The sequence below is a fragment of the Pan paniscus genome, chromosome X, assembly GCF_029289425.2.
Source record: "Pan paniscus chromosome X, NHGRI_mPanPan1-v2.0_pri, whole genome shotgun sequence".
NCBI lineage: Eukaryota > Metazoa > Chordata > Mammalia > Primates > Hominidae > Pan > Pan paniscus.
The window spans coordinates 24,031,437-24,055,547 of NC_073272.2; the positions used below are offsets into that span (position 1 = coordinate 24,031,437).

At 40.6% G+C, this 24,111-nt stretch overlaps 1 protein-coding gene across 1 annotated transcript in view; it reads left to right on the forward strand.

Moving 5' to 3' along the window:
- PHEX (phosphate regulating endopeptidase X-linked) overlaps positions 1-24,111 on the forward strand; it is a 219,288-nt gene that overhangs the window by 190,390 nt on the left and 4,787 nt on the right. Inside the window, exons 19-21 of the mRNA XM_055106306.2 lie at positions 4,233-4,298; positions 5,293-5,397; positions 22,933-23,009. Of these exons, the coding sequence (XP_054962281.1) occupies positions 4,233-4,298; positions 5,293-5,397; positions 22,933-23,009 (248 nt within the window). The remainder of the gene's footprint in view (positions 1-4,232; positions 4,299-5,292; positions 5,398-22,932; positions 23,010-24,111) is intronic.

Consider the following 24,111-nt stretch of genomic DNA (forward strand, 5'->3'; position numbering starts at 1 on the left):
GGTGCTTCTATGTATCTCTATATAGTGCAGGGGTTTTCACACTGTGAAAATTCATCTGGAGTATATGTTGCTTCAAGAAAAGCATAGCAGAAAGGGGTTCTAGAGTCAGACATGGGTCCAAATCTAGGTTCAACTAGTTTTATGAACTTGGGCAAGTTACTTAATGTTCCTGAGTCTCAGCATCTTCATCTGTGAAACGGGTCAATGTTTCTGAACTCACGGATTTGTTGTAAGAATTAAGTGAGCAAAGCAATGTGGAGCACTAGCACAAGGCCTGACATAAAGCAAGTGCTCAATAAAAGATAGTTAGTTAATACTCCTGATCCTTCGTGACATACTCATTAGTACCCTATCCCAGGGAAAAACAAAGCCAAAGATTTTTGGGTTAAAAACCCCCCAAAAAACAATAGAACCGTTTTCTTGGAGGAAGGGAATTTATATTTCCTGATGATTATTATATACAGGCATGAAGATGAAACTTTTCACTTAATTGAAACAAATGTATCCTCATACTAGTCCTGAGAGGTATAGATTATTACTAAGTGTACAGGTTTTACATATGAGGTTCAAAGGAATTAAACTGAGGTTCAAAGAGATTAAAATCCATGGTAGAGTCTAGATTAGAGTTTAAGTCTGTACGACTCGAAAGTCCATACTGCTTCCCCTATATCATGCTGAGGTTCTTATTTTAAGTTCATTTTATATCTGGGTGATGTGTGGGTGGACTGCTCTTCACCATTCATTTTGGCCAAAGTGTCAGAGATTGAAACTTAATTCTGACAAATGTGTACCTTTGTCACAAGGACGATAGAAAGGGCATGCCTGTCTTAGCATCAATCCACTTAACCATCAGAAAACAGCTTCAGTTTCATTCCCACAGGAGAGTGGGTGGCTTCCTTTGTGGATATAAGGGCCATGCTTTATTATTTTTCTGGCTTCATTTATAGGAGCCGTTCTTTTGTGCCTGAATCTTGCTTTGTAGTGAATTCGGGGGAGCTCAGATGGGGCACTACAGATGCAGACTGTCAGCAGCTGTTGAGTCTTTTGTTGTTGTTCCTTTTTGTAGCTGTTGAGTCTTGAGAGTCCAAACCTAGGGCCATGTGGTCTACTGAGGCAGACCAGAGTTCAAGGAGACAGAGGGGTGAGGCTGCTCCAAAAGGCTCTAAATTAGATATAAAGCTTAGAGTGAATGGCTGGGCATGGTGACTCATGCCTGTATTGTAAACACTTTGGAAGGCCAAGGTGGGAGGATCACTTGAACTTAGGAGTTTGATACCAGCCTGGGAAACATACGGAGACCCTGTCTCTACAGAAAATTTTTTTAAAAATTAGCTGGGTGTAGTGGTGCATGCCTGTAGTCCCAGCTACTCAGGAGGCTGAGGTGGAAGAATTGTTTGAACCCTATAGTGAGATATGATCACACCACTGCACTCCAGTGTGGGTGAAAGAGAGAGACCCTGTCTCAAAACACACAAACACACACAAAACCCTCAGAGTAAAAAGGAAGGAGATTAAATTTAAGCAGGAGTGGATATAATCATAATCTTCAAGAGCCAAGAGGAGTTGGGACTTGAGAAAGTAGCATATTAGGAAGCAAAGGCTCTGGAGACAGAAGACTGCTTGGGTTCGAATCCCAGTGACATGCGAGCAGTTTACTTCATCACTCTGTCTTAGGTTCACTAGAAGCAGAGCCCAAGAAGGGGTTCCTTAAGTCATTGACTTTTTTGAGACAGCGTCTCGCTGAGTCACCCAGGCTGGAGTGCAGTGGTGTGATCTCGGCTCACTACAATCTCTGCCTCCCTGGTTCAAGTGATTCTCCTGCCTCAGCCTCCCCACTAGCTGCGATTACAGGTGCCAGCCACCACGCCTGGCTGATTTTTGTATTTTTAATAGATACGGGGTTTCTTCATGTTGGCCAGTCTGGTCTCAAACCCCTGACCTCAGGCAATCTGCCCACCTCAGCCTCCCAAAGTGCTGGGATTACAGGTGTGAGCCACTGCACCCAGCCTAGGTCAGTGATTTATTCAGAAAGTCGTTTCAGGAAAAACCTATAATGGAATGAGGGAAACCTATTGGTTTCAGGAAATGTTTAGCCTCACCCTGATTCCACAGAGGATTCTGGAGCACGAACTGCACCACAGAAATTGTTCAGCCCAGGTACTGGGTTGTTCAAACTGCACATCAGTCAATTACTGGAAGGTGGGTTATAACCTCCCAGCAGTCTCCAGATGAGGTGACTCCCATAAGCTAAGGTTGAGCTGAGCTGTTAGCAGTTGTGGGAATGGGTGCACAGTTTAGGCAGAAAAGGAGATCTGGTGGGATATCGACATCTGCTACACACTCTGAGCTTTAGATCCTCCTTTGTTGAGCAAGGGTGGTGGTAATTAGCACTTACCTCATACGACTGTGGATAACAAAGAATATACGTAAAGCAGGAATGGTAGCTTTTGTATACTGAAGCTAGGAGTGTCCTGAGTGATTACAGTGAATAATATTTTCCAAAGATTTGTTTTTATTCATTGATATTGCTTGATACCTGGGTGACTGGGCTAGCTTAAAAGTAAAGTGTTGGTAAGATCCATGGCTTGAAAGTTAAAAGCAAGGTATATTAGTTTTCTGTTGCTTGCTATAACAAGTTACTATAAACTTAGTAGCTTCAAATAAATAACATAAATTTATTATCATACAGTTCTGTATGATTTATTATCATACAGTTCTGTATGATTTATTATCATACAGTTCTGTATGATTTATTATCATACAGCTCGGTATGTCAGAAGTCTGACATGGATCTCAGTGGACTAAAATCAAAGTGTCAGCAGGGCCACATTCCTCTGTAGAGGTTCTAGGGGAGTATCTGTTTCCTCGCCTTTTCTAGCTTTTAGAGGCTGCCCACATTCCTTAGCTCATGGCCCCTTCGTTTTTCAAAGCCAGCAATGGCCGGTGGAGTCTTCTCATGTTGCATCACTCTGACACTCGCTCTCCTGCCTCCCTTTTCCTCTTGTAAGAACTTTTGTAATTACACTGGGTCCACCTGGACAATCCAGGATAAAGTCTGCATCTCAAGATCCTTAATCACATCATAAAAGTCTCCTTTGCCATGCTTTATTTTTCCAGCTTCATTTTGTGGGGACCATTCCTCTGTGCCTGAATCTTTCTTTGCAGTGAATAAGGTAACATATTCACAGATTCCAGGGATTAGGACGCAGACATCTTTGGGAGGCCGTTATTCTGCCTATTATACAAGAGTTGAATGACTTTTCTGTAAAGGGCCAGATAGTAAAAAATTGAGGCTTTGTGGGGCGTATGGTCTCTGTTACAATATTTAATTCTGCCACTGTAGCAAGAGAGCAAATACAGACAATATGTATATGCATGGGCATGGCTGTGTCCCAATAAAACTTGATTTATGAACACCAAAATTTGAATTTCATATAATTAATTTTCATGTGCCACAACAATATTATTCTTCTTTTGATTTTTCCCCAGTTGTTGAAGTATGTAAAATCCAGTCTTACCTTGAAGCCTGTACAAAAAGAAGCAGCAGGTTGGATTTGGCGTGTGGGCTGTATTAGTTTAGAATATTTGCGTCCTAGCTCATTTAAAGTTTTGAGAAACAATCTTGAATATTGGGAATAATTTTTTTTACCATGCTGGCTGGTTGTCATACATATCGCAGACCTCGACCTTGTGATCTGCACTACTTCTATTTGATTTTTCTTCCCTAGGAGAACCACTTTCCTTTTAATTTTTCATGGAAATTGCTGAAGGTAAAATGATGATAGTTGGTCTTGAAATCTTGTTCCTGTGTGGATGGTAAATTTTTGGAAACACAGGCACAATGAGAAGAATACTCAAATTATGTGAGTTAATCAGAGAAAGTAACCTGTGTATTGACATTCCTGTTTTTTCCCATTAAACCAGAGTCACTCAGAATATTATTGTTAACATTTTTGTTAACATTTTATTGGAGCTGGCTAGATTGGTTAGAATGAAGAGGTAGGTGAGAAAGAAGTGTGTAGCATAATAAAATAGAAAGTATTACATTCCAGAGCACCTTGCTGAGGATAGTTTGCCATCTTACAATATATTATGCCTACCTCTGATTTACTGAATGTGATTTTCTCTTTAAAATATGATACTTTTCTTGCTATAATATTGATGCCTCTTGCCAAATGATAGTTGACCATGAAACACTCATTCATTTTTTTTTCCTTTTTTCTTTCTGTTAGGTCAAGGGGAAGAGGACCCTGGGAGAAAATATTGCTGATAATGGAGGCCTGCGGGAAGCTTTTAGGGTATGCGCTGCTGCATTTACTGTGGTTCTAAAAATCAAGCCATAAAACACCATATGGGTGTACCTCAATTCATACCATAGCCATGTTCTTGAGGAGTTAGTTACATATTATGGAATTTCTGTAAATAGAAGTGTGTCTCCCCATTGACCCTATTACATAAATAGAACTATATTTCTTTTTTCTTTTTGGGGTGTGAAGTCACCCTAAAGAATAATATTTGTTATTAAGAATCATGTATTTAAAGAATAGCTTTTAGAAAATACATTCACCATCAGATCGAAGCATGCTACAGCAATCTCCTTGGGGCTAGGTTCATTTGTTTTCCTTGAGTACAGGTCTTTCTGTAGTCCTCCTATAAATTTCTCTTAAAATATCAAACTTCTAAATTATGACCAGAGGGTAGTGGTTCTCATATACTGGGCCAAGTGATAGTTCATAATAACGTTTTCATCATCCACTAGTTTGTGGTCAAATAAGAAGCATAAGGATAATACAGAAAGATTTCATAAAGCTAAATGCATTAAATTTAATGACTAGACTGTTATTCCTGGTTATATCCTTCCTATATTCTAGTTGAAATATACTTTATTTTATAAAATGAGGGCACTAGAAGATGATAGGTTTTCTCTTACGTGTCAAAATGAAAAAAGGTAATATGCGGACCCCAAAATGTATTGCCATAGGGGCCTTGCCATTGTGTTAGATTTGTTTGTCCCCTGCTAGGAATTGAAAGAACAGCTTTTTTTCTCCAAGAGTTATTTAACATCTGAATGCTTTGGTCCAGCTGCTTTGGTATACATTGAGCATAAGGCCTTTTTGCAGGTGTACCTGCCTCACTGGTAAGCAATAGGACATGGACTTGTGTTTCTTAAGAAAATTTTGACATGATGCATTTTGCACGTGGCAGGAGTATATATTTGCTATTCCTGTGCTAGCTAAGCAAAGAGAAAAACCCACCGTTGCAGAGACTCATCTCTTCTTCTTCTCTCACCAGGCTTACAGGAAATGGATAAATGACAGAAGGCAGGGACTTGAGGAGCCTCTTCTACCAGGCATCACATTCACCAACAACCAGCTCTTCTTCCTGAGTTATGCTCATGTGAGTAGACTGAGGAAGGGGCATCGGGGATGAGATGCAGGACTTGAGTTTGCTCCTTTGATCAAAGATTTCAAACAAAAGTTTAATGGCATGACTTTGATTTTCAGCAAAAATTTTATCTTGATTATTTTCAGGGTAAATCTCACCTTCTTAATGTTCTGTAGTACATAATTAATTAACTGTTGATTGAATCAAGGTTTATTGGTATTTTTTAAATCAAATGGGTTAGCAGCCCTGTGGTAATTCATTTGATAGTTCCTCAATGTATCTTGACTTCTTAATGTGTTTGATACTATTTATTTGTAACCATTTCTAATAACTTGTTCTTTGGCTTTCATGGGCCTGCTCTTTCCTATATTGCTCCTCCTTTGCCTCATTTGCTGACTTTATGCCACCACTCTCAGCCTGTGGGGGACCCTCCGGGTCATGTTCCCAACTGTCTGATGCATATGCAGAGACCCCTAGAGCTGAAAAAGAACAAAGGCAAGGAGAGTCATGTCACTCTTTTGTGAGTTTAATAGGCTCTTGGAGCAGAAATTGAAAGGAAGTTCTACACGAAATAAAGCACAGTTCTGAGTCTGAGTCTCTGGCTAATGAGGCAAGTGCCAAATCTTTATTAGTTATTATACTGGTTTATGTCATAAACATATGGGCAGCCTTTTCAAAGAAGTCAGGGATAGGTCAATAAAGGTTCTAATGAATGGCCTCACAGTGGGCAAATGTGTATGAATATGCTCAAAGCTAGACAAAAATTTTTATCAGTACAACCTTTTGTTCCTAAGTCTGTCTTTGCTTTCACTGCTAAGTAAGCTCATTCTCACACAAGTCTTCTATAATTCACTCTGGTCAAAGGATTCTTGCTTGCCTGAGGTCTTTTATTGCTTAAAGCTAATAAAAAACACTAAATAAATTATTATTTAGCAACCTGATGTCAACAAAACTCTAGTCATCCACAACATGACTTTCCTTTTAGTTTTCCTGTTTCTATCATCACATCCCATCTTTAGATTTTCCTGGTTAGAAAGCCTGGATTCTTAGGTCTTATTTGATGCATCTGTCCTCAATTTTACTTAAAACATGTATTCCAGAAGCCAGATGTTTCATACTTTTTTAAAAAATTATACTTTAAATTCTGGGGTACATGTGCAGAACGTGCAGTTTTGTTACACAGGTATACATGTGCCATGGTAGTTTGCTGCACCCATCAACCCATCACCTACATTAGGTATTTTTCCTAATGCTATAGCTCTTCTAGCCCCCAACCCTCTGACAGGCCCTGGTGTGTGATGTTCCCCTCTCTGTGTCTATGTGTTTTCATTGTTCGACTCCCACTCATGAGTGAGAACATGCGGGGTTTGGTTTTCTGTTCTTGTGATAGTTTGCTGAGAATGATGGTTTCCAGATTCATCCATGTCCCTGCAAAGAACATGAGCTCATCCTTTTTTATGGCTACACAGTATGCTATGGTGTATATGTGCCACATTTTCTTTATCTAGTCTATCACTGATGGACATTTGGGTTGGTGCCAAGTCTTTGCTATTGTGAATAGTGCCACAATAAACATAAGTGTGCATGGCATCTTTATAGTAGCATGGTTTATAATCCTTTGGGTATATACCCAGTAATGGGATGGCTGGGTCAAATGGCATTTCTGGTTCTAGATCCTTGAGGAATCGCCACACTGTCTTCCACAATGGTTGAACTAATTTACACTCCCACCAACAGTGTAAAAGTGCTCCTATTTCTCTACATCCTCTACAGCATCTGTTGTTTCCTGACTTTTTAATGATCACCATTCTAACAGGCATGAGATGGTATCTCATAGTGGTTTTGATTTGCATTTCTCTAATGACCAGTGATGATAATGAGCATTTTTCATGTTTGTTGGCTGCATAAATGTCTTCTTTTGAGAAATGTCTGTTCGTAGCCTTTGCCCACTTTTTGATGAGGTTGTTTTTTTCTTGTAAATTTGTATAAGTTCTTTGTAGATTCTGGATACTAGCCCTTTGTCAAATGGATAGATTGCAAAAATTTTCTCCCATTCTTTAGGATGCCTCTTCACTCTGGTGATAGTTTCTTTGGCTGTGCAGAAGCTCTTTAGTTTAATTAGATTCCATTTGTCAATTTTGGCTTTTGTTGCCATTGCTTTTGGTGTTTTGGACATGAAGTCTTTGCCCATGCCTATGTTCTGAATGGTATTGCCCAGGTTTTCTTCTAGGATTTTTATGGCTTTAGGTCTTAAGTTTGTTTAAGTCTTTAATCTATCTTGAGTTAATTTTTGTATAAGGTGTAAGGAAGGGATCCAGTTTGTTTTCTGCATATGGCTAGCCAGTTTTCCCAACATCATTTATTAAATAGGGAATCCTTTCCCCATTGCTTGTTTTTGGCAGGTTTGTCAAAGATCAGATGGTTGTAGATGTGTGGTGTTATTTCTGAGGGCTCTGTTCTGTTCCATTGGTCTATATATCTGTTTTGGTACCAGTACCATGCTGTTTTGGATACTGCAGCCTTGTAGTAAAGTTTAAAGTCAGGTAGTGTGATGCCTCCAGCTTTGTTCTTTTTGCTTAGGATTGTCTTGGCTATATGGGCTCTTTTTTTTTTTTTTGGTTCCATATGAAGTTTAAAGTAGTTTTTTCCATTCTGTGAAGAAAGTCAATGGTAGCTTGATGGGGATAGCAATGAATCTCTAAATTACTTTGGGCAGTATGGCCATTTTCACGATATTGATTCTTCCTATCCATGAGCATGGAATGTTCTTCCATTTGTTTGTGTTCTCTCTTATTTCCTTGAGCAGTGGTTTGTAGTTCTCCTTGAAGAGGTCCTTTACATCCCTTGTAAGTTGTATTCCTAGGTGTTTTATTCTCTTAGTGGCAATTGTGAATGGGAGTTGACTCATGATTTGGCTCTCTGTTTGTCTGTTATTGGTGTATAGGAATGCTTGTGATTTTTGCCCATTGATTTTGTATCCTGAGACTTTGCCGAAGTTGCTTATCAGCTTAAGGAGATTTTGGGCTGAGACGATGGGGTTTTCTTAATATACAATCATGTCATCTGCAAACAGAGACAGTTTGACTTCCTCTTTTCCTATTTCAATACCCTTTATTTCTTTCTCTTGCCTGACTGCCCTGGCCAGAACTTCCAACACTATGTTGAATAGGAGTGGTGAGAGAGGGCATCCTTGTCTGGTGCTGGTTTCCAAAGGGAATGCTTCCAGTTTTTGCCCATTCAGTATGATATTAGCTGTGGGTTTGTCATAAATAGCTCTTCCTATTTTGAGATACGTTCCATCAATACCTAGTTTACTGAGAGTTTTTAGCATCAAGGGGTGTTGAATTTTGTCAAAGGCCTTTTCTGCATCTATTGAGATAATCATGTGGTTTTTGTCATTGGTTCTGTTTATGTTTATTGATTTGCATATGTTAAAACAGCCTTGCATCCCATGTATGAAGCCGACTTGATCATGTGATGGATAAGCTTTTTGATGTGCTGCTGGATTTGGTTTGCAAGTATTTTATCGGGTATTTTCGCATAGATGTTCATCAGGGATATTGGCCTGAAAGTTTTCTTTTTTTTTGTTGTGTCTCTGCCAGGTTTTGGTATCAGGATCATGCTGGCCTCATAAAATGAGTTAGGGAGGATTCCCTCTTTTTCTGTGGTTTGGAATAGCTTCAGAAGGAATGGTACCAGCTCCTCTTTGTACCTCTGGTAGAATTCGGCTGTGAATCTGTCTGGTCCTCAACTTTTTTTGGTTGGTAGGCTATTAATTGCTGCCTCAATTTCAGAACTTGTTATTGGTCTATTCAGGGATTCAACTTCTACCTGGTTTAGTCTTGGGAGGGTGTATGTGTCCAGGAATTTATCCATTTCTTCTAGATTTTCTAGTTTATTTGCATAGAGGTGTTTATAGTATTCTCTGATGGTAGTTTGAATTTCTGTGGGATTCTTGGTGATATCCTCTATATCATTTTTTATTGCATCTATTTGATTCTTCTCTCTTTTCTCCCTTATTAGTCTGGCTAGTGGTCTATCTATGTTGTTGATCTTTTCAAAAAACCAGCTCCTGGATTCATTGATTTGTTGAAGGGTTTTTTGTGTCTCTATCTCCTTCAGTTCTGCTCTGATGTTAGTTATTTCCTGTTTTCTGCTAGCTTTTGAATTTGTTTGTTTGCTCTTGCTTCTCTGGTTCTTTTCATTGTGATGTTAGGGTGTCAATTTTAGATCTTTCCTGCTTTCTCTTGTGTGCATTTAGTGCTATAAATTTCTCTCTACACACTGATTTAAATGTGTCCCAGAGATTCTGGTACATTGTGTCTTTGTTCTCACTGGTTTCAAAGAACATCTTTATTTCTGCCTTCATTTTGTTATGTACCCAGTAGTCATTCAGGAGCAGGTTGTTCAGTTTCCATGTAGCTGTGTGGTTTTGAGTGAGTTTCTTAATCCTGAGTTCTAATTTGATTGCACTGAGGTCTGAGAGACTGTTTGTTATGATTTTCTTTCTTTCTTTTGCATTTGCTGAGAAGTGTTTTACTTCCAATTATGTGATCAATTTTACAATAAGAGCGATGAGGTGCTGAGAATATATGTTCTATTGATTTGGGGTGGAGAGTTCTGTAGATGCCTATTAGGTCCACTTGGTCCGGAGCTGAGTTCAAGTTCTGGATATCCTTGTTAATTAATTTTCTGTCCATTTATCTAATATTGACAGTGGGGCGTAAAGTCTCCCACTATTATTGTGTCGGAGTCTAAGTCTCTTTGTAGGTCTCTAAGGACATGCTTTATGAATCTGGGTGTTCCTGTATAGGGTGCATATATATTTAGGATAGTTAGCTCTTCTTGTTGCATTGACCCCTTTACCATTATGTAATGCTCTTCTTTGTCGCTTTTGATCTTTGTTCATTTAAAGTCTGTTTTATCAGAGATTAGGATTGCCACTTATGCTTTTTTTTTTTTTCTTTCTTTCCATTTGCTTGGTAAATATTCCTCCATCCCTTTATTTATTTTGAGCCTATGTGTGTCTTTGCATGTGAGATGGGTTTCCTGAATACAGCACATTGATAGTTCTTGACTCTATCCAATTTGCCAGTCTGTGTCTTTTAATTGGGGCATTTAGCCCATTTACATTTAAGGTTAATATTGTTATGTGTGAATTTGATCCTGTCATTATGCTGCTACCTGGATATTTTACCCATTAGTTGATGCAGTTTCTTCATAGTGTTGATGGTCTTTACAATTTGGTGTTTTTCAGTGGCTGGTGCCAGTTGTTCCTTTCTGTGTTCAGTGCTTCTTTGAGGAGCTCTTGTAAGGCAGGCCTGGTGGTGACAAAATCTCTCAGCCTTTGCTTGTCTGTAAAGGATTTTATTTCTCCTTTGCTTATGAAGCTTAGTTTGGCTGGATATGAAATTGTGGGTTGAAAATTCTTTTCTTTTCTTTGAGATTGTTGAATATTGGCCCTCACTCTCTCCTGGCTTGTAGAGTTTGTGCTGAGAGAGATCCACTGTTTGTTAGTGTGATGGGCTTCCCTTTGTCAGTAACCCGACCTTTCTCTCTGGCTCCCCTTAACTTTTTTTCCTTCATTTCAACCTTGGTGAATCTGACGATTATGTGTCTTGGGTTGCTCTTCTCGAGGAGTATCTTAGTGGTGTTTTCTGTATTTCCTGAATTTGACTGTGGGCCTGTCTTGCTAGGGAGGGGAAGTTCTCCTGGATAATATCCTGAAGAGTGTTTTCCGACTTGGTTCCATTCTCCCCGTCACTTTCAGGTACACCAATCAAACGTAGATTTGGTCTTTTCACATAGTCCCATATTTCTTGGAGGCTTTGTTCATTTCATTTCACTCCTTTTTCTCTAATCTTGTCTTCTCGCTTTATTTCATTGAGTCGAGTTGATCTTCAATCTCTGATATCCTTTCTTCTGCTTGATCAATTCGGCTATTGATACTTGTGTATGTATGCTTCACAAAGTTCTCATGCTGTGTTTTTTAGCTCCATCAGGTCATTTGGGTTCTCCTCTAAACTGGTTATTCTAGTTAGCAATTCATCTAACCTGTTTTCAAGGTTCGTAGCTTCCTTGCATTGGGTTAGAACAATGCTCCTTTAGCTCGGAGAAGTTTGTTATCACCCACCTTCTGAAGCCTACTTCTGTCAATTCGTCAAAATCATTCTCCGTCCAGTTTTGTTCCCTTGCTGGCGAGGTGTTGTGATCCTTTGGAGGAGAGGAGGTATTTTGGTTTTTGGAACTTTTAGCCTTTTTGTGCTGGTTTCTCCCCATCTTTGTGGATTTATCTACCTTTGGTCTTTGATGTTGGTGACCTTCGGATGGGGTATTTTAGTAGACGTGCTGTTCCTTTCTGTTTGTTAGTTTTCCTTCTTACAAACAGGCTCCTCTGCTGCAGGTCTGCTGGAGGTGCACTCCAGACTCTGTTTACCTGGGTATCACCAGCAGAGGCTGCAGAACAGCAAAAATTGCTGCCTGTTCTTCCCTCCGGAAGCTTTGCCCCAGAGGGGCACCTGCCAGATGCCAGCCAGAGCTCTCCTGTATGAGATGTTTGTCGGCCCCTACCGGGAGGTGTCTCCCAGTCAGGAGACACGGGGGTCAGGTACCCACTTGAGGAGGCAGTCTGACCCTTAGCAGAGCTCGACCACTGCGCTGGCTGTCAGGCAGGGACGTTTAAGTCTGCTGAAGCTGTGCCCTCAGCTGCCCCTTCCCCCAAGTGCTCTGTCCTAGGGAGATGGGAGTTTTATCTATAATTCCCTGACTGGGGCTGTTGCCTTTTTTTTTAGAGATGCCCTGCCCAGAGAGGTGACATCTGGCCGTCTGGCCACAGTGGCCTTGCTGAGCTGTGGTGGGCTCCTCCCAGCCCAGTTCAAACTTCCTGGTGGCTTTGTTTACACTGTGAGGGTAAAACCACCGACTGAAGCCTCAGCATTGGGGAACGCCCCTTCCCCCACCAAGCTCAAGTGTCCCAGGTCAATCTCAGACTGCTGCTGTACTGGCAGAGAGAATTTCAAGCCAGTGGATCTTAGCTTGCTGGGCTCTGTGGGGGTAGGACCCGCCAAGCCAGACCACTTGGCTCCCTGGCTTTAGAACCCCTTCTGACGGGAGTGAACGGTTCTGTCTTGCTGGCGTTCCCAGCACCAGTGGGGTATCAAAAAAAAAAAAAACCACACGCACACACAGAAAAACAACAACACAACAACAAGAAAAAACTCCTGCAGCTAGTTGGGTGTCTGCCCAAATGGCCACCCAGTTTTGTGCTGGAAACCCAGAGCCCTGGTGGGGTAGGCACTGGAGGGAATCTCCTGTACTGCAGGTTGCGAAGACCGTGGGGAAAGTGCAGTATCTGGACTGGAGTGCACGGTTCCTCAGGCTCAGTCCCTCATGGCTTCTCTTGGGTAGGGGAGAAATTGGGTAGGGGAGAAAATTCCCTGACCCCTTGCACTTCCTGGGTGAGGTGACACCAGACCCTGCTTCGGCTTGCCCTCTGTGGCCTGTACCCACTGTCCAACCAGTCCCAATGAGATGAACTGGGTACCTCAGTTGGAAATGCAGAAATCACCCACTTTCTGCATTGATTTCGCTGGGAGCTGCAGACCAGTGCTGTTCCTATTTGGCCATCTTCTAGTTCTTCTCGATGTTTCATACTTGTAAGTGCTTTTCAGATTTGACATCTTCTCTCCTGTTTTAGACAGTTTGGGCTGCTATAACAAAGTGTCATAGACTAGGTGGCTTATAAACAACAGAAATTTATCACAGTTCTGGAGGCTGGAAGTCTGAGATCAGAGTGCTAGTGGGAGCTAGTGGGATTGAGTTTTGGTGAGGGCTTTCTTCTGGGTTGCACACTGCCAATTTCTCTCTGTGTCCTCACATGGTGGAAAGAGCTAGCTAGCTGTCTGGCCTCTTCTTATAAGAGTACTAATCCCATTCATGAGGGCTCCACCCTCATGATTTAATTGCCTCCCAAAGGCCCAACTCCTAATGCCATCACATTGATCAGGGCTTCAACATAAGAATTTTGGGGGATAGAAACATTTAGTCCATAGCATCCCCATTACCCTATCTTATCATATATAGGCATAATCTTAATATCCTCTACTCTGGATTATCCCAACAGCCTTATGGAATGTTAATCTGACTTCAGCATATTTTTTTAACCACTGTTATACATACCATTGGAATACCACTTTTATTTCATTACCAACCTGCTGAAAGAACTACAGTGGCTCCCAAATGCCTACCACATTGAAGCCAAATACCTCCATCTGGCTTCCCAAATTTTCAGTATGATCCAACTCCACTCAATCCAATTCAATTTCCCATAACTCCATTGGGTGAGAAAAAACTCAGCCTTAGTGGGGCAAGTATCCTCACTTCTACCCTACAATGTCATGCCCATTACTGTCTCTTTGGCTTTGCTTCTGATTCTCCTTCTATAATGCAACCCTTCCTACTCTTCCCCTTCAGATGATTATTCAATCTAAGCTTCATCCTTCAGGATCCATGTTGAGTTCCACTCCCTCCACATCTTCCATAAACTCTTCCCCAAGGACCCCAGTCCTTATTATTTTCTTTTATCTTCAACTCCTTTTACACTTACTTTCATTACCATGCAGTTGAGTACTTAACTGCTCTCCAAATGTTCAAGAATTTTAGTTTTATCTCCACAGCTAATCTTCTGGATCCTTACACTTCCTATCTCCATAGCACCCAGCAAAGATGCTGGGTATATTGAAGACAGTTGATATTTTTAGATCAATTGCTTGAAATGAATAAAACTAACAATTCAACTAAGGAGACTCCCTTTTACTGGGTCAGATATATAAAATAAGTATACAAAAATAGAACTTTCTAGAGTTGGGATTGGCAAACTAGGGCCAAATATGGCCTGCTGCCTGTTTTTGTAAATAATGTTTTATTGGAAAGCAGCCACATTCCTTCATTTATTCATGATCTGTAGCTGGTTTTGTACTACAGTGGCAGAGTTGAATAATTGAAACAGGGACCTTATAGTCTTCAAAGCCTAAAATCTTTACCATCTGTCTGTCTCTTTTCAGAAAAAGTTTGCTAACCCCTGCTCTAGAGGACAAAGTATAGTGATCTATCAGTTCTTACTATTTACATCCTAGCCCACAATATCTCTTTGTAGATAAAATAAACTAATTGATAGTGAAGTTACTTATAATTCTGAAATGTTTCCAGATATAATACCAAACTATAGCTGATTGATTTATTGTAAACTAAAGAGAGATTTAGGGGGGAAAAGTGGAAAGCTATTTTATGTCACTAGTGAGAAATTTATCTTGGAGCTTTTCCCACTGACAGAATGAAGAGATTTTTCAATCTTTTGCACTTTAAAGTAAGTCTGCTTATAAGGAGTAAAATTACTTTCCCTCCTGGGAAGGTACTAAGAAAACAGTAGCAGGCATAATGTGTTTTCAGAAGTCTCTTAAGTGATATATTAAGCAAAGACAATACTATATTATAATATAAGAATATAAGAAGAAATAAGAAATGAGGTAAAATCAAATGCCAGAAACAACTTCATATTAGCCAGCTTCTGAGGAAATCAAGGGATCACATTACAAAACATCATCTTCAAAGTCAAATTCAGAACCACTGTGACTGGTGGTTTATCTTCATCAAAAGCAACAACATCATATCACCTTTCCATGTCCCTGTAGTTGCTGTGACCTCTCATTTTTCTCAGATATTCTTCTAATCCTTCTACTTCTTTCCATTCTATTTTCTACTTATTTAGTGGACATCCATTGAGAACCTTCCTGGTATCTATAAATAATCTAACTAGCCTCTAATTTCTTCCTTCCACTATACACCCCTGCCAGATAAATCTTTTTTAAAATCTGAGTTTTATTATTTTCCTACTCAAGAATGACTTCTTTTAAATATAGTTTAAACAAACACTCTGGCCAACTGCTCAGGACTTCAGAAATCTGACACTGTCCTTCCTCTCCCACTGCTGCCCATTAGGCATCATATACTCCAGCCTAGCTGAATGTCTGGTTCTCTTTCCCCTCAAACATGTCTTTGTTCCCATTTCCCCCTCCACTTAGAATATTTTTTTCCATATTTATGTGTCCTAGTTCAATTCATACTTGAAGACCATATCATACCTCAAGTCATATGGCAAGTCAGGATAAAGTAAGTTATGCTGCAGAAACAACATGAAAAAGTTTATTTATTGTTCACTCTCCATGTCCAACATGAGTGAGTCAGCAGTGGGGCTCTTGTAGTTTTTAATCAAGAAGTTGGGTTTTGGGCCGGGCATGGCCTGTCATCCCAGCACTTTGGGAGGCCGAGGCAGGTGGATTGCCTGAGGTGAGGAGTTTGAGACCAGCCTGGCCAACATGGAAAAACCCCGTCTGTACTAAAAAAATATAAAAATTAGGCAAGATGGCCTAATAGGAACAGCTCTGGTCTGCAGCTCCCAGCAGGATTGACACAGAAGGCGGGTGATTTCTGCATTTCCAACTGAGGTACCCGGTTCATCTCACTGGGACTGGTTGGAAAGTGGGTGCAGCCCACGGAGGGTGAGCCAAAGCAGGGTGGGACGTCACTTCACCCAGGAAGCACAAGGGGTTGGGGGATTTCCTGTTCCTAGCCAAGGGAAGCCATGAGAGACTGTACCAGGAGGAACAGTGCACTCCAGCCCAGATACTGCGCATTTCCCACAGTCTTCGCAACTGGCAGACCAGGAGATTCCTTACAGTACCGGGCTCGGTGCGTCCCACCCCCATGGAGCCCAGCAAGCTGAGATCCACTGGCTTGAAATTGTCACTGCTAGCACAGCAGTCTGAAGTTGACCTGGGATGCTTAAGCTTGGAGTTGGGAGGGGCATCCACCATTGCTGAGGCTTGAGTAGGCAGTTTTACCCTCACAGTGTAAACAAAGCCACTGGGAAGTTTGAACTAGGTAGAGCCCACAGCAGCTCAGCAAGGCCACTGTGACCAGACTGCCTCTCTAGGCAGAGCATCTCTGAAAAGCAGCAGCCCCAGTCAGGGAATTATAGATAAGACCCCCATCTCCCTGGGACAGAGCATCTAGGGGAAGGGGCAGCTGTGGGCACAGCTTCAGCAGACTTAAACGTCCCTGCCTGACAGCCAGCACAGCAGTCGAGCTCTGCTAAGGGTCAGACTGCCTCCTCAAGTGGGTCCCGGACCCCTGTGTATCCTGGCTGGGAGATACCTCCCAGTAGGGGCTGACAAACATCTCATACAGGAGAGCTCTCACTAGCATCTGGCAGGTGCCCCTCTGTGGACAAAGCTTCCAGAGGAAGGAACAGGCAGCAATCTTTGCTCTTCTGTGTAGACTTCACTGGTGATACCTAGCCAAACAGGGTCTGGAGAGGACCTCCAGCAAACTCCAGCAGACCTACAGCAGAGGAGCCCTGAGTTAGAAGGAAAACTGACAAACAAACAGAAAGGAATAGTAGCAACAGCAACAAAAAGGATGTCCGATCAGAGACCATATCCGAAGGTCACCAGCATCAAAGACCAAAGGTAGATAAGTCCACGAAGATGTGGAGAAACCAGTGCAAAAAGGCTGAAAACTCCAAAAACCAGAACGCCTCTTCTCCTTCAAAGGATCACAACTCCTCGCCAGCAAGGGAACAAAACTGGACGGAGAAAGAATGATTTTGATGAATTGACAGAAGTAGGCTTCAGAAGGCGGGTGATAACAGACTCCTCCGAGGTAAAGGAGCATGTTCTAACACATTGCAAGGAAGCTAAGAACCTTGAAAACAGGTTAGAGGAACTGCTAACTAGAATAACCAGTTTAGAGGAGAACATAAATGACTTGATGGAGCTGAAAAACACAGCACGAGAACTTTGTGAAGCATACACAAGTAGCAATAGCCGAACTGATCAAGCAGAAGAAAGGATATCAGAGATTGAAGATCAACTCAATGAAATAAAGTGAGAAGACAAGATTAGAGAAAAAAGAGTTAAAAGAAATGAACAAAACCTCCAAGAAATATGGGACTCTGTGAAAAGACCAAATCTACATTTGATTGGTGTACCTGAAAGTGACGGGGAGAATGGAACCAAGTCGGAAAACACTCTTCAGGATATTATCCAGGAGAACGTCCCCAACCTAACAAGGCAGGCCAACATTCAAATTCAGGAAATACAGAGAACACCGCAAAAATATTCCTCGAAAAGAGCAACCCAAGACATATAATCGTCAGATTTACCAAGGTTGAAATGAAGGAAAAAAGGTTAAGGGGAGCCAGAGAGAAAGGTCGGGTTACCCACAAAGGGACGCCCATCAGACTAACAAAGGATATTTCGGCAGAAACCCTACAAGCCAGAAGAGAGAGGGGGCAAATATTCAACAATTTCATATCCAGCCAAACTAAGCTTCATAAGCAAAGGAGAAATAAAATCCTTTACAGACAAGCAAAGGCTGAGAGATTTTGTTACCACCAGGCCTGCCTTACAAGAGCTCCGCAAAGAAGCACTGAACACAGAAAGGAACAACTGGTACCAGCCACTGAAAAACACCAAATTGTAAAGACCATCAACACTATGAAGAAACTGCATCAACTAATGGGCAAAATATCCAGGTAGCAGCATAATGACAGGATCAAATTCACACATAACAATATTGACCTTAAATGTAAAGGGGCTAAATGCCCCAATTAAAAGACACAGACTGGCAAATTGGATAAAGAGTCAAGACCCATCAGTGTGCTGTATTCAGGAAACCCATCTCACGTGCAGAGACACACACAGACTCAAAATAAAGGGATGGAGGAAGATCTACCAAGCAAATGGAAAGCAAAAAACAAAACCAAACAAACAAAAAAAACAGAGGTTGCAATCCTAGTCTCTGATAAAACAGACTTTAATCCAACAAAGATCAAAAGAGACAAAGAAGAGCATTACATAATGGTAAAGGGGTCAATGCAGCAAGAAGAGCTAACTATCCTAAATATATATGCACCCAATACAGGAGCACCCAGATTCATAAAGCAAGTTCTCAGAGACCTACAAAGAGACTTAGATTCCCAAACAGTAACAGTGGGAGACTTTAACACCCCACTGTCAACACTAGACAGATTGAGACAAAATTAATTAACAAGGATATCCAGGACTTGAACTCAGCTCTGGACCAAGTGGACCTAACAGGCATCTACAGAACTCTCCACCCCAAATCAACAGAATATACATTCTTCTCAGCACCACATCACACTTATTCCAAAATTGACCACATAGTTGGAGGTAAAACACTTCTCAGCAAATGCAAAAGAATGAAAATCATAACAAACAGTCTCTCAGACCACAGTGCAAACAAATTAGAACTCAGGATTAAGAAACTCACTCAAAACTCCCCAACTACATGGAAACTGAACAACCTGCACCTGAATGACTATTAGGTAAATAACAAAATGAAGGCAGAAATAAAGATGTTCTTTGAAACTAACGAGAACAAAGACACAACGTACCTGAATCTCTGGGACACATTTAAAGCAGTGTGTAGAAAGAAATTTATAACAAACACTAAATGCCCACAAGAGAAAGCAGGAAAGATCTAAAATTGACACCCTAACATCACAATTAAAAGTACTAGAGAAGCAAGAGCAAACAAATTCAAAAGCCAGCAGAAAACAAGAAATAACTAAGATCAGAGCAGAACGGAAGGAGATAGAGACATGAAAAACCCTTCAAAACATCAATGGATCCAGGAGCTGGCTTTTCAAAAAGATCAACAAAATAGACCACTAGCCAGACTAATAAAGAATAAAAGAGGGAAGAATCAAATAGACGCAATAAAAAAATGATAAAGGCGACATCACCACCGATCCCACAGAAATACAATCTACCATCAGAGAATACTATAAACACCTCTATGCAAATAAACTAGAAAATCTAGAAGAAATGGATAAATTCCTGGGCACATACACCCTCCCAAGACTAAACCAGGCAGAAGTTGAATCCCTGAATAGACCAATAACAAGTTCTGAAATTGAGGAAGCAATTAATAGCCTACTAACCAAAAAAAAGTTGAGGACCAGACAGGTTCACAGCCGAATTCGACCAGAGGTACAAAGAGGAGCTGGTACCATTCCTTCTGAAACTATTCCAAACAATAGAAAGAGAGGGAATCCTTCCTAACTCATTTTATGAGGCCAGCATGATCCTGATACCAAAACCTGGCAGAGACACAACAAAAAAAGAGAATTTTAGACCAATATCCCTGATGAACATCAATGCAAAAATCCTCAGTAAGATATTGGCAAACTGAATCCAGTGGCACATCAAAAAGCTTATCCACCACAACCAAGTTGGCTTCATACCTGGGATGCAAGGCTGGTTCAACATATGCAAATCAATAAACGTAATCCATCACATACACAGAACCAATGACAAAAACCACACGATTATTTCAATAGATGCAGAAAAGGCATTCAACAAAATTCAACACCCCTTGATGCTAAAAACTCTCAATAAACTAGGTATCGATGGAACGTATCTCAAAATAATAAGAGCTATTTATGACAAACCCACAGCCAATATCATACTGAATGGGCAAAAACTGGAAGCATTCCCTTTGAAAACCAGCACAAGACAAGGATGCCCTCTCTCACCACTCCTATTCAACATAGTGTTGGAAGTTCTGGCCAGGGCAATCAGGCAAGAGAAATAAAGGTTATTCAAGTAGGAAGAAAGGAAGTCAGATTGTCTCTGTTTGCAGATGACATGATGGATTGTATATTAAGAAAACCCCATCGTCTCAGCCCAAAGTCTCCTTAAGCTGATAAGCAACTTCAGCAAAGTCTCAGGATACAAAATCAATGTGCAAAAATCACAAGCATTCCTATACACCAATAACAGACAAACAGAGAGCCAAATCATGAGTCAACTCCCATTCACAATTGCCACTAAGAGAATAAAGTACCTAGGAATCCAACTTACAAGGGATGTGAAGGACCTCGTCAAGGAGAACTACAAACCACTGCTCAACAAAATAAAACAAATGGAAGAACATTCCATGCTCATGGATAGGAAGAATCAATATCGTGAAAATGGCCACACTGCTCAAGGTAATCTATAGATTCAATGCCAACCCCATCAAGCTACCAATGACTTTCTTCGCAGAATTGGAAAAAACTACTTTAAACTTCATATGGAACCAAAAAGGAGCCCATATAACCAAGACAGTCCTGGGCAAGAAGAACAAAGCTGGAGGCATCACACTACCTTTACTGCAAGGCTGCAGTAACCAAAACAGCATGGTACTGGTACCAAAACAGATATGTAGACCAGTGGAATAGAACAGAGCCCTCAGAAATAACACCACACATCTACCACCATCTGATCTTTGACAAACCTGACAAAAACAAGAAATGGGGAAAAGATTCTGTATTTAATAAATGGTGTTGGGAAAACTGGCTCGCTATATGCAGAAAACTGAAACTGGACCCACTCCTTACACCTTAAACAAAAAATCAACTCAAGATGGACCAAAGACTTAAACGTAAGACCTAGGACCATAAAAATCCTAGAAGAAAACCTAGGCAATACCATTCAGGACATAGGCATGGGCAAGAACTTTATGTCTAAAATACCAAAATCAATGGCAACAAAAGCCAAAATTGACAAATGGAATCTAATTAAGCTAAAGAGCTTCTGCACAGCAAAAGAAACTATCATCAGAGTGAACAGGCAACCTAGAGGATGGGAGAAAGTTTTTGCCATCTACCCATCTGACAAAGGGCTAATATCCAGAATCTACAAAGGACTTACTTACACAAATTTACAAGAAAAAAACAACCCCATCAAAAAGTGAGTGAAGGGTATGAGCAGACACTTCTTAAAATAAGACATTTATGCAGCCAACAAACATATGAAAAATGCTCATTATCACTGGTCATTAGAGAAATGTAAATCAATCAAAACCACTATGAGATACCATCTCATGCCAGTTAGAATGGCAATCATTGAAAAGTCAGGAAACAACAGATGCTGGAGAGAATGTGGAGATATAGGAACGCCTTTACATTGTTGGTGGGAGCGTAAACTAGTTCAACCATTGTGGAAGACAGTGTGGCGATTCCTCAAGGATCTAGAACCAGAAATACCATTTGACCCAGCAATCCCATTACTGGGTATATACCGAAATAATTTTAAATCATTCTACTATAAAGACACCATGCATACGTATGTTTATTGTGGCAGTGTTCACAATAGCAAAGACTGGGAACCAACCCAAATGCCCATCAATGATAGACTGGATAAAGAAAATGTGGCACATACACACCATGGAATACTATGCAGCCATAAAAAAGAATGAGCTCATGTTCTTTGCAGGGACATGGATGAAGCTGGAAGCCATCATTCTCAGCAAACTAACACAGGAACAGAAAACCAAACACCACATTTTCTCGCTCATAAATGGGAGTTGAACAATGAGAACACATGGACACAGGGAGGGGAACATCACACACCAGGGCCTGTCAGGGGGTGGGGGAAAAGGGGAGGGATAGCATTAGGAGAAATGCCAAATGTAGATGACGGGTTGACGGGTCCAGTAAACCATCATGGCACATGTATACCTATGTAACAAGCTTCCACGTTCTGCACATGTACCCCAGAATTTAAAGTATAATAAAAAAAATACAAAAATTAGCTGGGCGTGGTGGTGTGCACCTGTAATCCCAGCTACTTGGGAGGCTGAGGCAGGAGAATCGCTTGAACCCAGGAGGTGGAGGTTGCAGTGAGCCAAGATTGCGCCATTGCACTCCAGCCTGGGTGACGGAGCGAGACTCCATGTCAAACCAAACAAACAAACAAACAAACAAAAAACTTGGGTTTTAGAGTCTATATCTTGGCATGTGCTTCTGTGGATACCACAGGAGTAGAAAAGACATACGAGGATATGTGCACTGGCTGTTAGTGTAGCATCTTAAATTGTTCTTAAGGCTCTTAAAACTTCTGTCAGGTTTTAAAGCTTCTGCCAGGAAGTAACATATATTACTTCTGCTTCTGCTCACACTTCATTGGCCAGAACAAGCCATATCGCCATGCCCAACTTCAAAGGAGATGGAGAAATGAACTTCGATCCTAGGCCCAGACTAGGGTGAAGCGAGCAAGGCACTCAGGGGCAGACTACTAACTTCTCATCACCATCCTCAATAATGGGTGGCTGATTCATTTTATTGATTTGAATGAGTATGGTTAAATTTGAGAAGGACTATTTCAAACATTAAATTCATTGAATGAATACACTGGTCGATTCCTGGGCACATATACGATTCTCTTGATTTAAAGCACGTGTCTGGAAACCTTTCTCACTTACTCAAATTGTGAAATTATTCACATTGATAAAACCTTCTACTCTGGGGATCAGAATAATAGATGTTATTACCGATGACGGTTTTATTTGATCTTCTAAAACTGTTTGTTTGTCATCCATTGGTTCTAAAATTATTCCTCGGTATAATTTGGAGCAGTTAAAACAGTAGAAAATACATAATTGGAATGAAAGCTCATTTGTTGGGATGCTTTTCTCTTCTAGGTGAGGTGCAATTCCTACAGACCAGAAGCTGCCCGAGAACAAGTCCAAATTGGTGCTCACAGTCCCCCTCAGTTTAGGTAAATGGGCAAATGGGTGACGGCAGTTTTTAACTGTGCATCTCCCCCCTTCCTCCCCCACCCAGCCATCCAAGGGCTCTACCAGATAGGTGATCTGAAAAAAATCCCACATTGTGAACGTGTGATTTCCATTTTGCAGCCAAAAAATATCTGGCCACACGGAAACTAAATATCTTCTTTCATTAGTAGTAAGCTGGTTTAGTCAGCACTCTCTCACCTGAATTTCTGGTGATGGTACCTGTACATATCTAGTCTAGTGCTACATCAAGTGCCAATGAGACTATACAAGACTCCAGAGGTAATTCGGAATCCGAATCATAGCTTTAGTATTACATCCCATTATCTTCTAGTTTTTGAAAGAGTCTCAGTAAACTGCATTATTGGACTTACTCAACTGCTTACTTTTTTGTCCAAAAAAATAGCCTTTATTGTCTTAGGAAAGGATGAGATTTGATGTACTCTGCCTTAAAACACCTAGAGCTCTGGTTTATTTTGTTTTAAAGAATATCCCCTTTAATACCTCTTGTTCTTTCACACAGTCAACCAGCAAACATGAATGAATGGCCACTTTCTAAATAGCTCTGAACACAAAGGAGGATACATAGTATTATTCAGCAATTATAATTTATATCTAGAGTTAGAGAGTCTACATTTTGGCTTTCAGGTGGGATCATATTTTGAAACAGTAGCTTATACAAAAAAGGAAAAGGATTATGAATTGCAGTCTTATTTGTCAGAATGTATAAAACATTAAGTACAAAAAAAATTAAAGTTAATATTACTCACCCTGTACTCGGTCGTATAGGTTGACAGAAATTTTCTATAGTACCGGAAAGATAAGTATGATGAGAAACCCAAAAACCATAATAATTTATATGTATTCATTCTTTGTTTAGGGCATTATATCTGGATATCTTTATATTTAATGTTTAAACGGATCTATTAGCATATTGCAAGAAAGCCATCTAAAATTTCTTCTATATTTTAAAATCTTATTCTTAAGATCTTGCCTTAGAAATGCTTCAGAAATTGACTATAAATTACCCACTAGCATAAAAATCTAATCACTATGTTGGAAATTTCTCCCCCACTGGGCTAAACT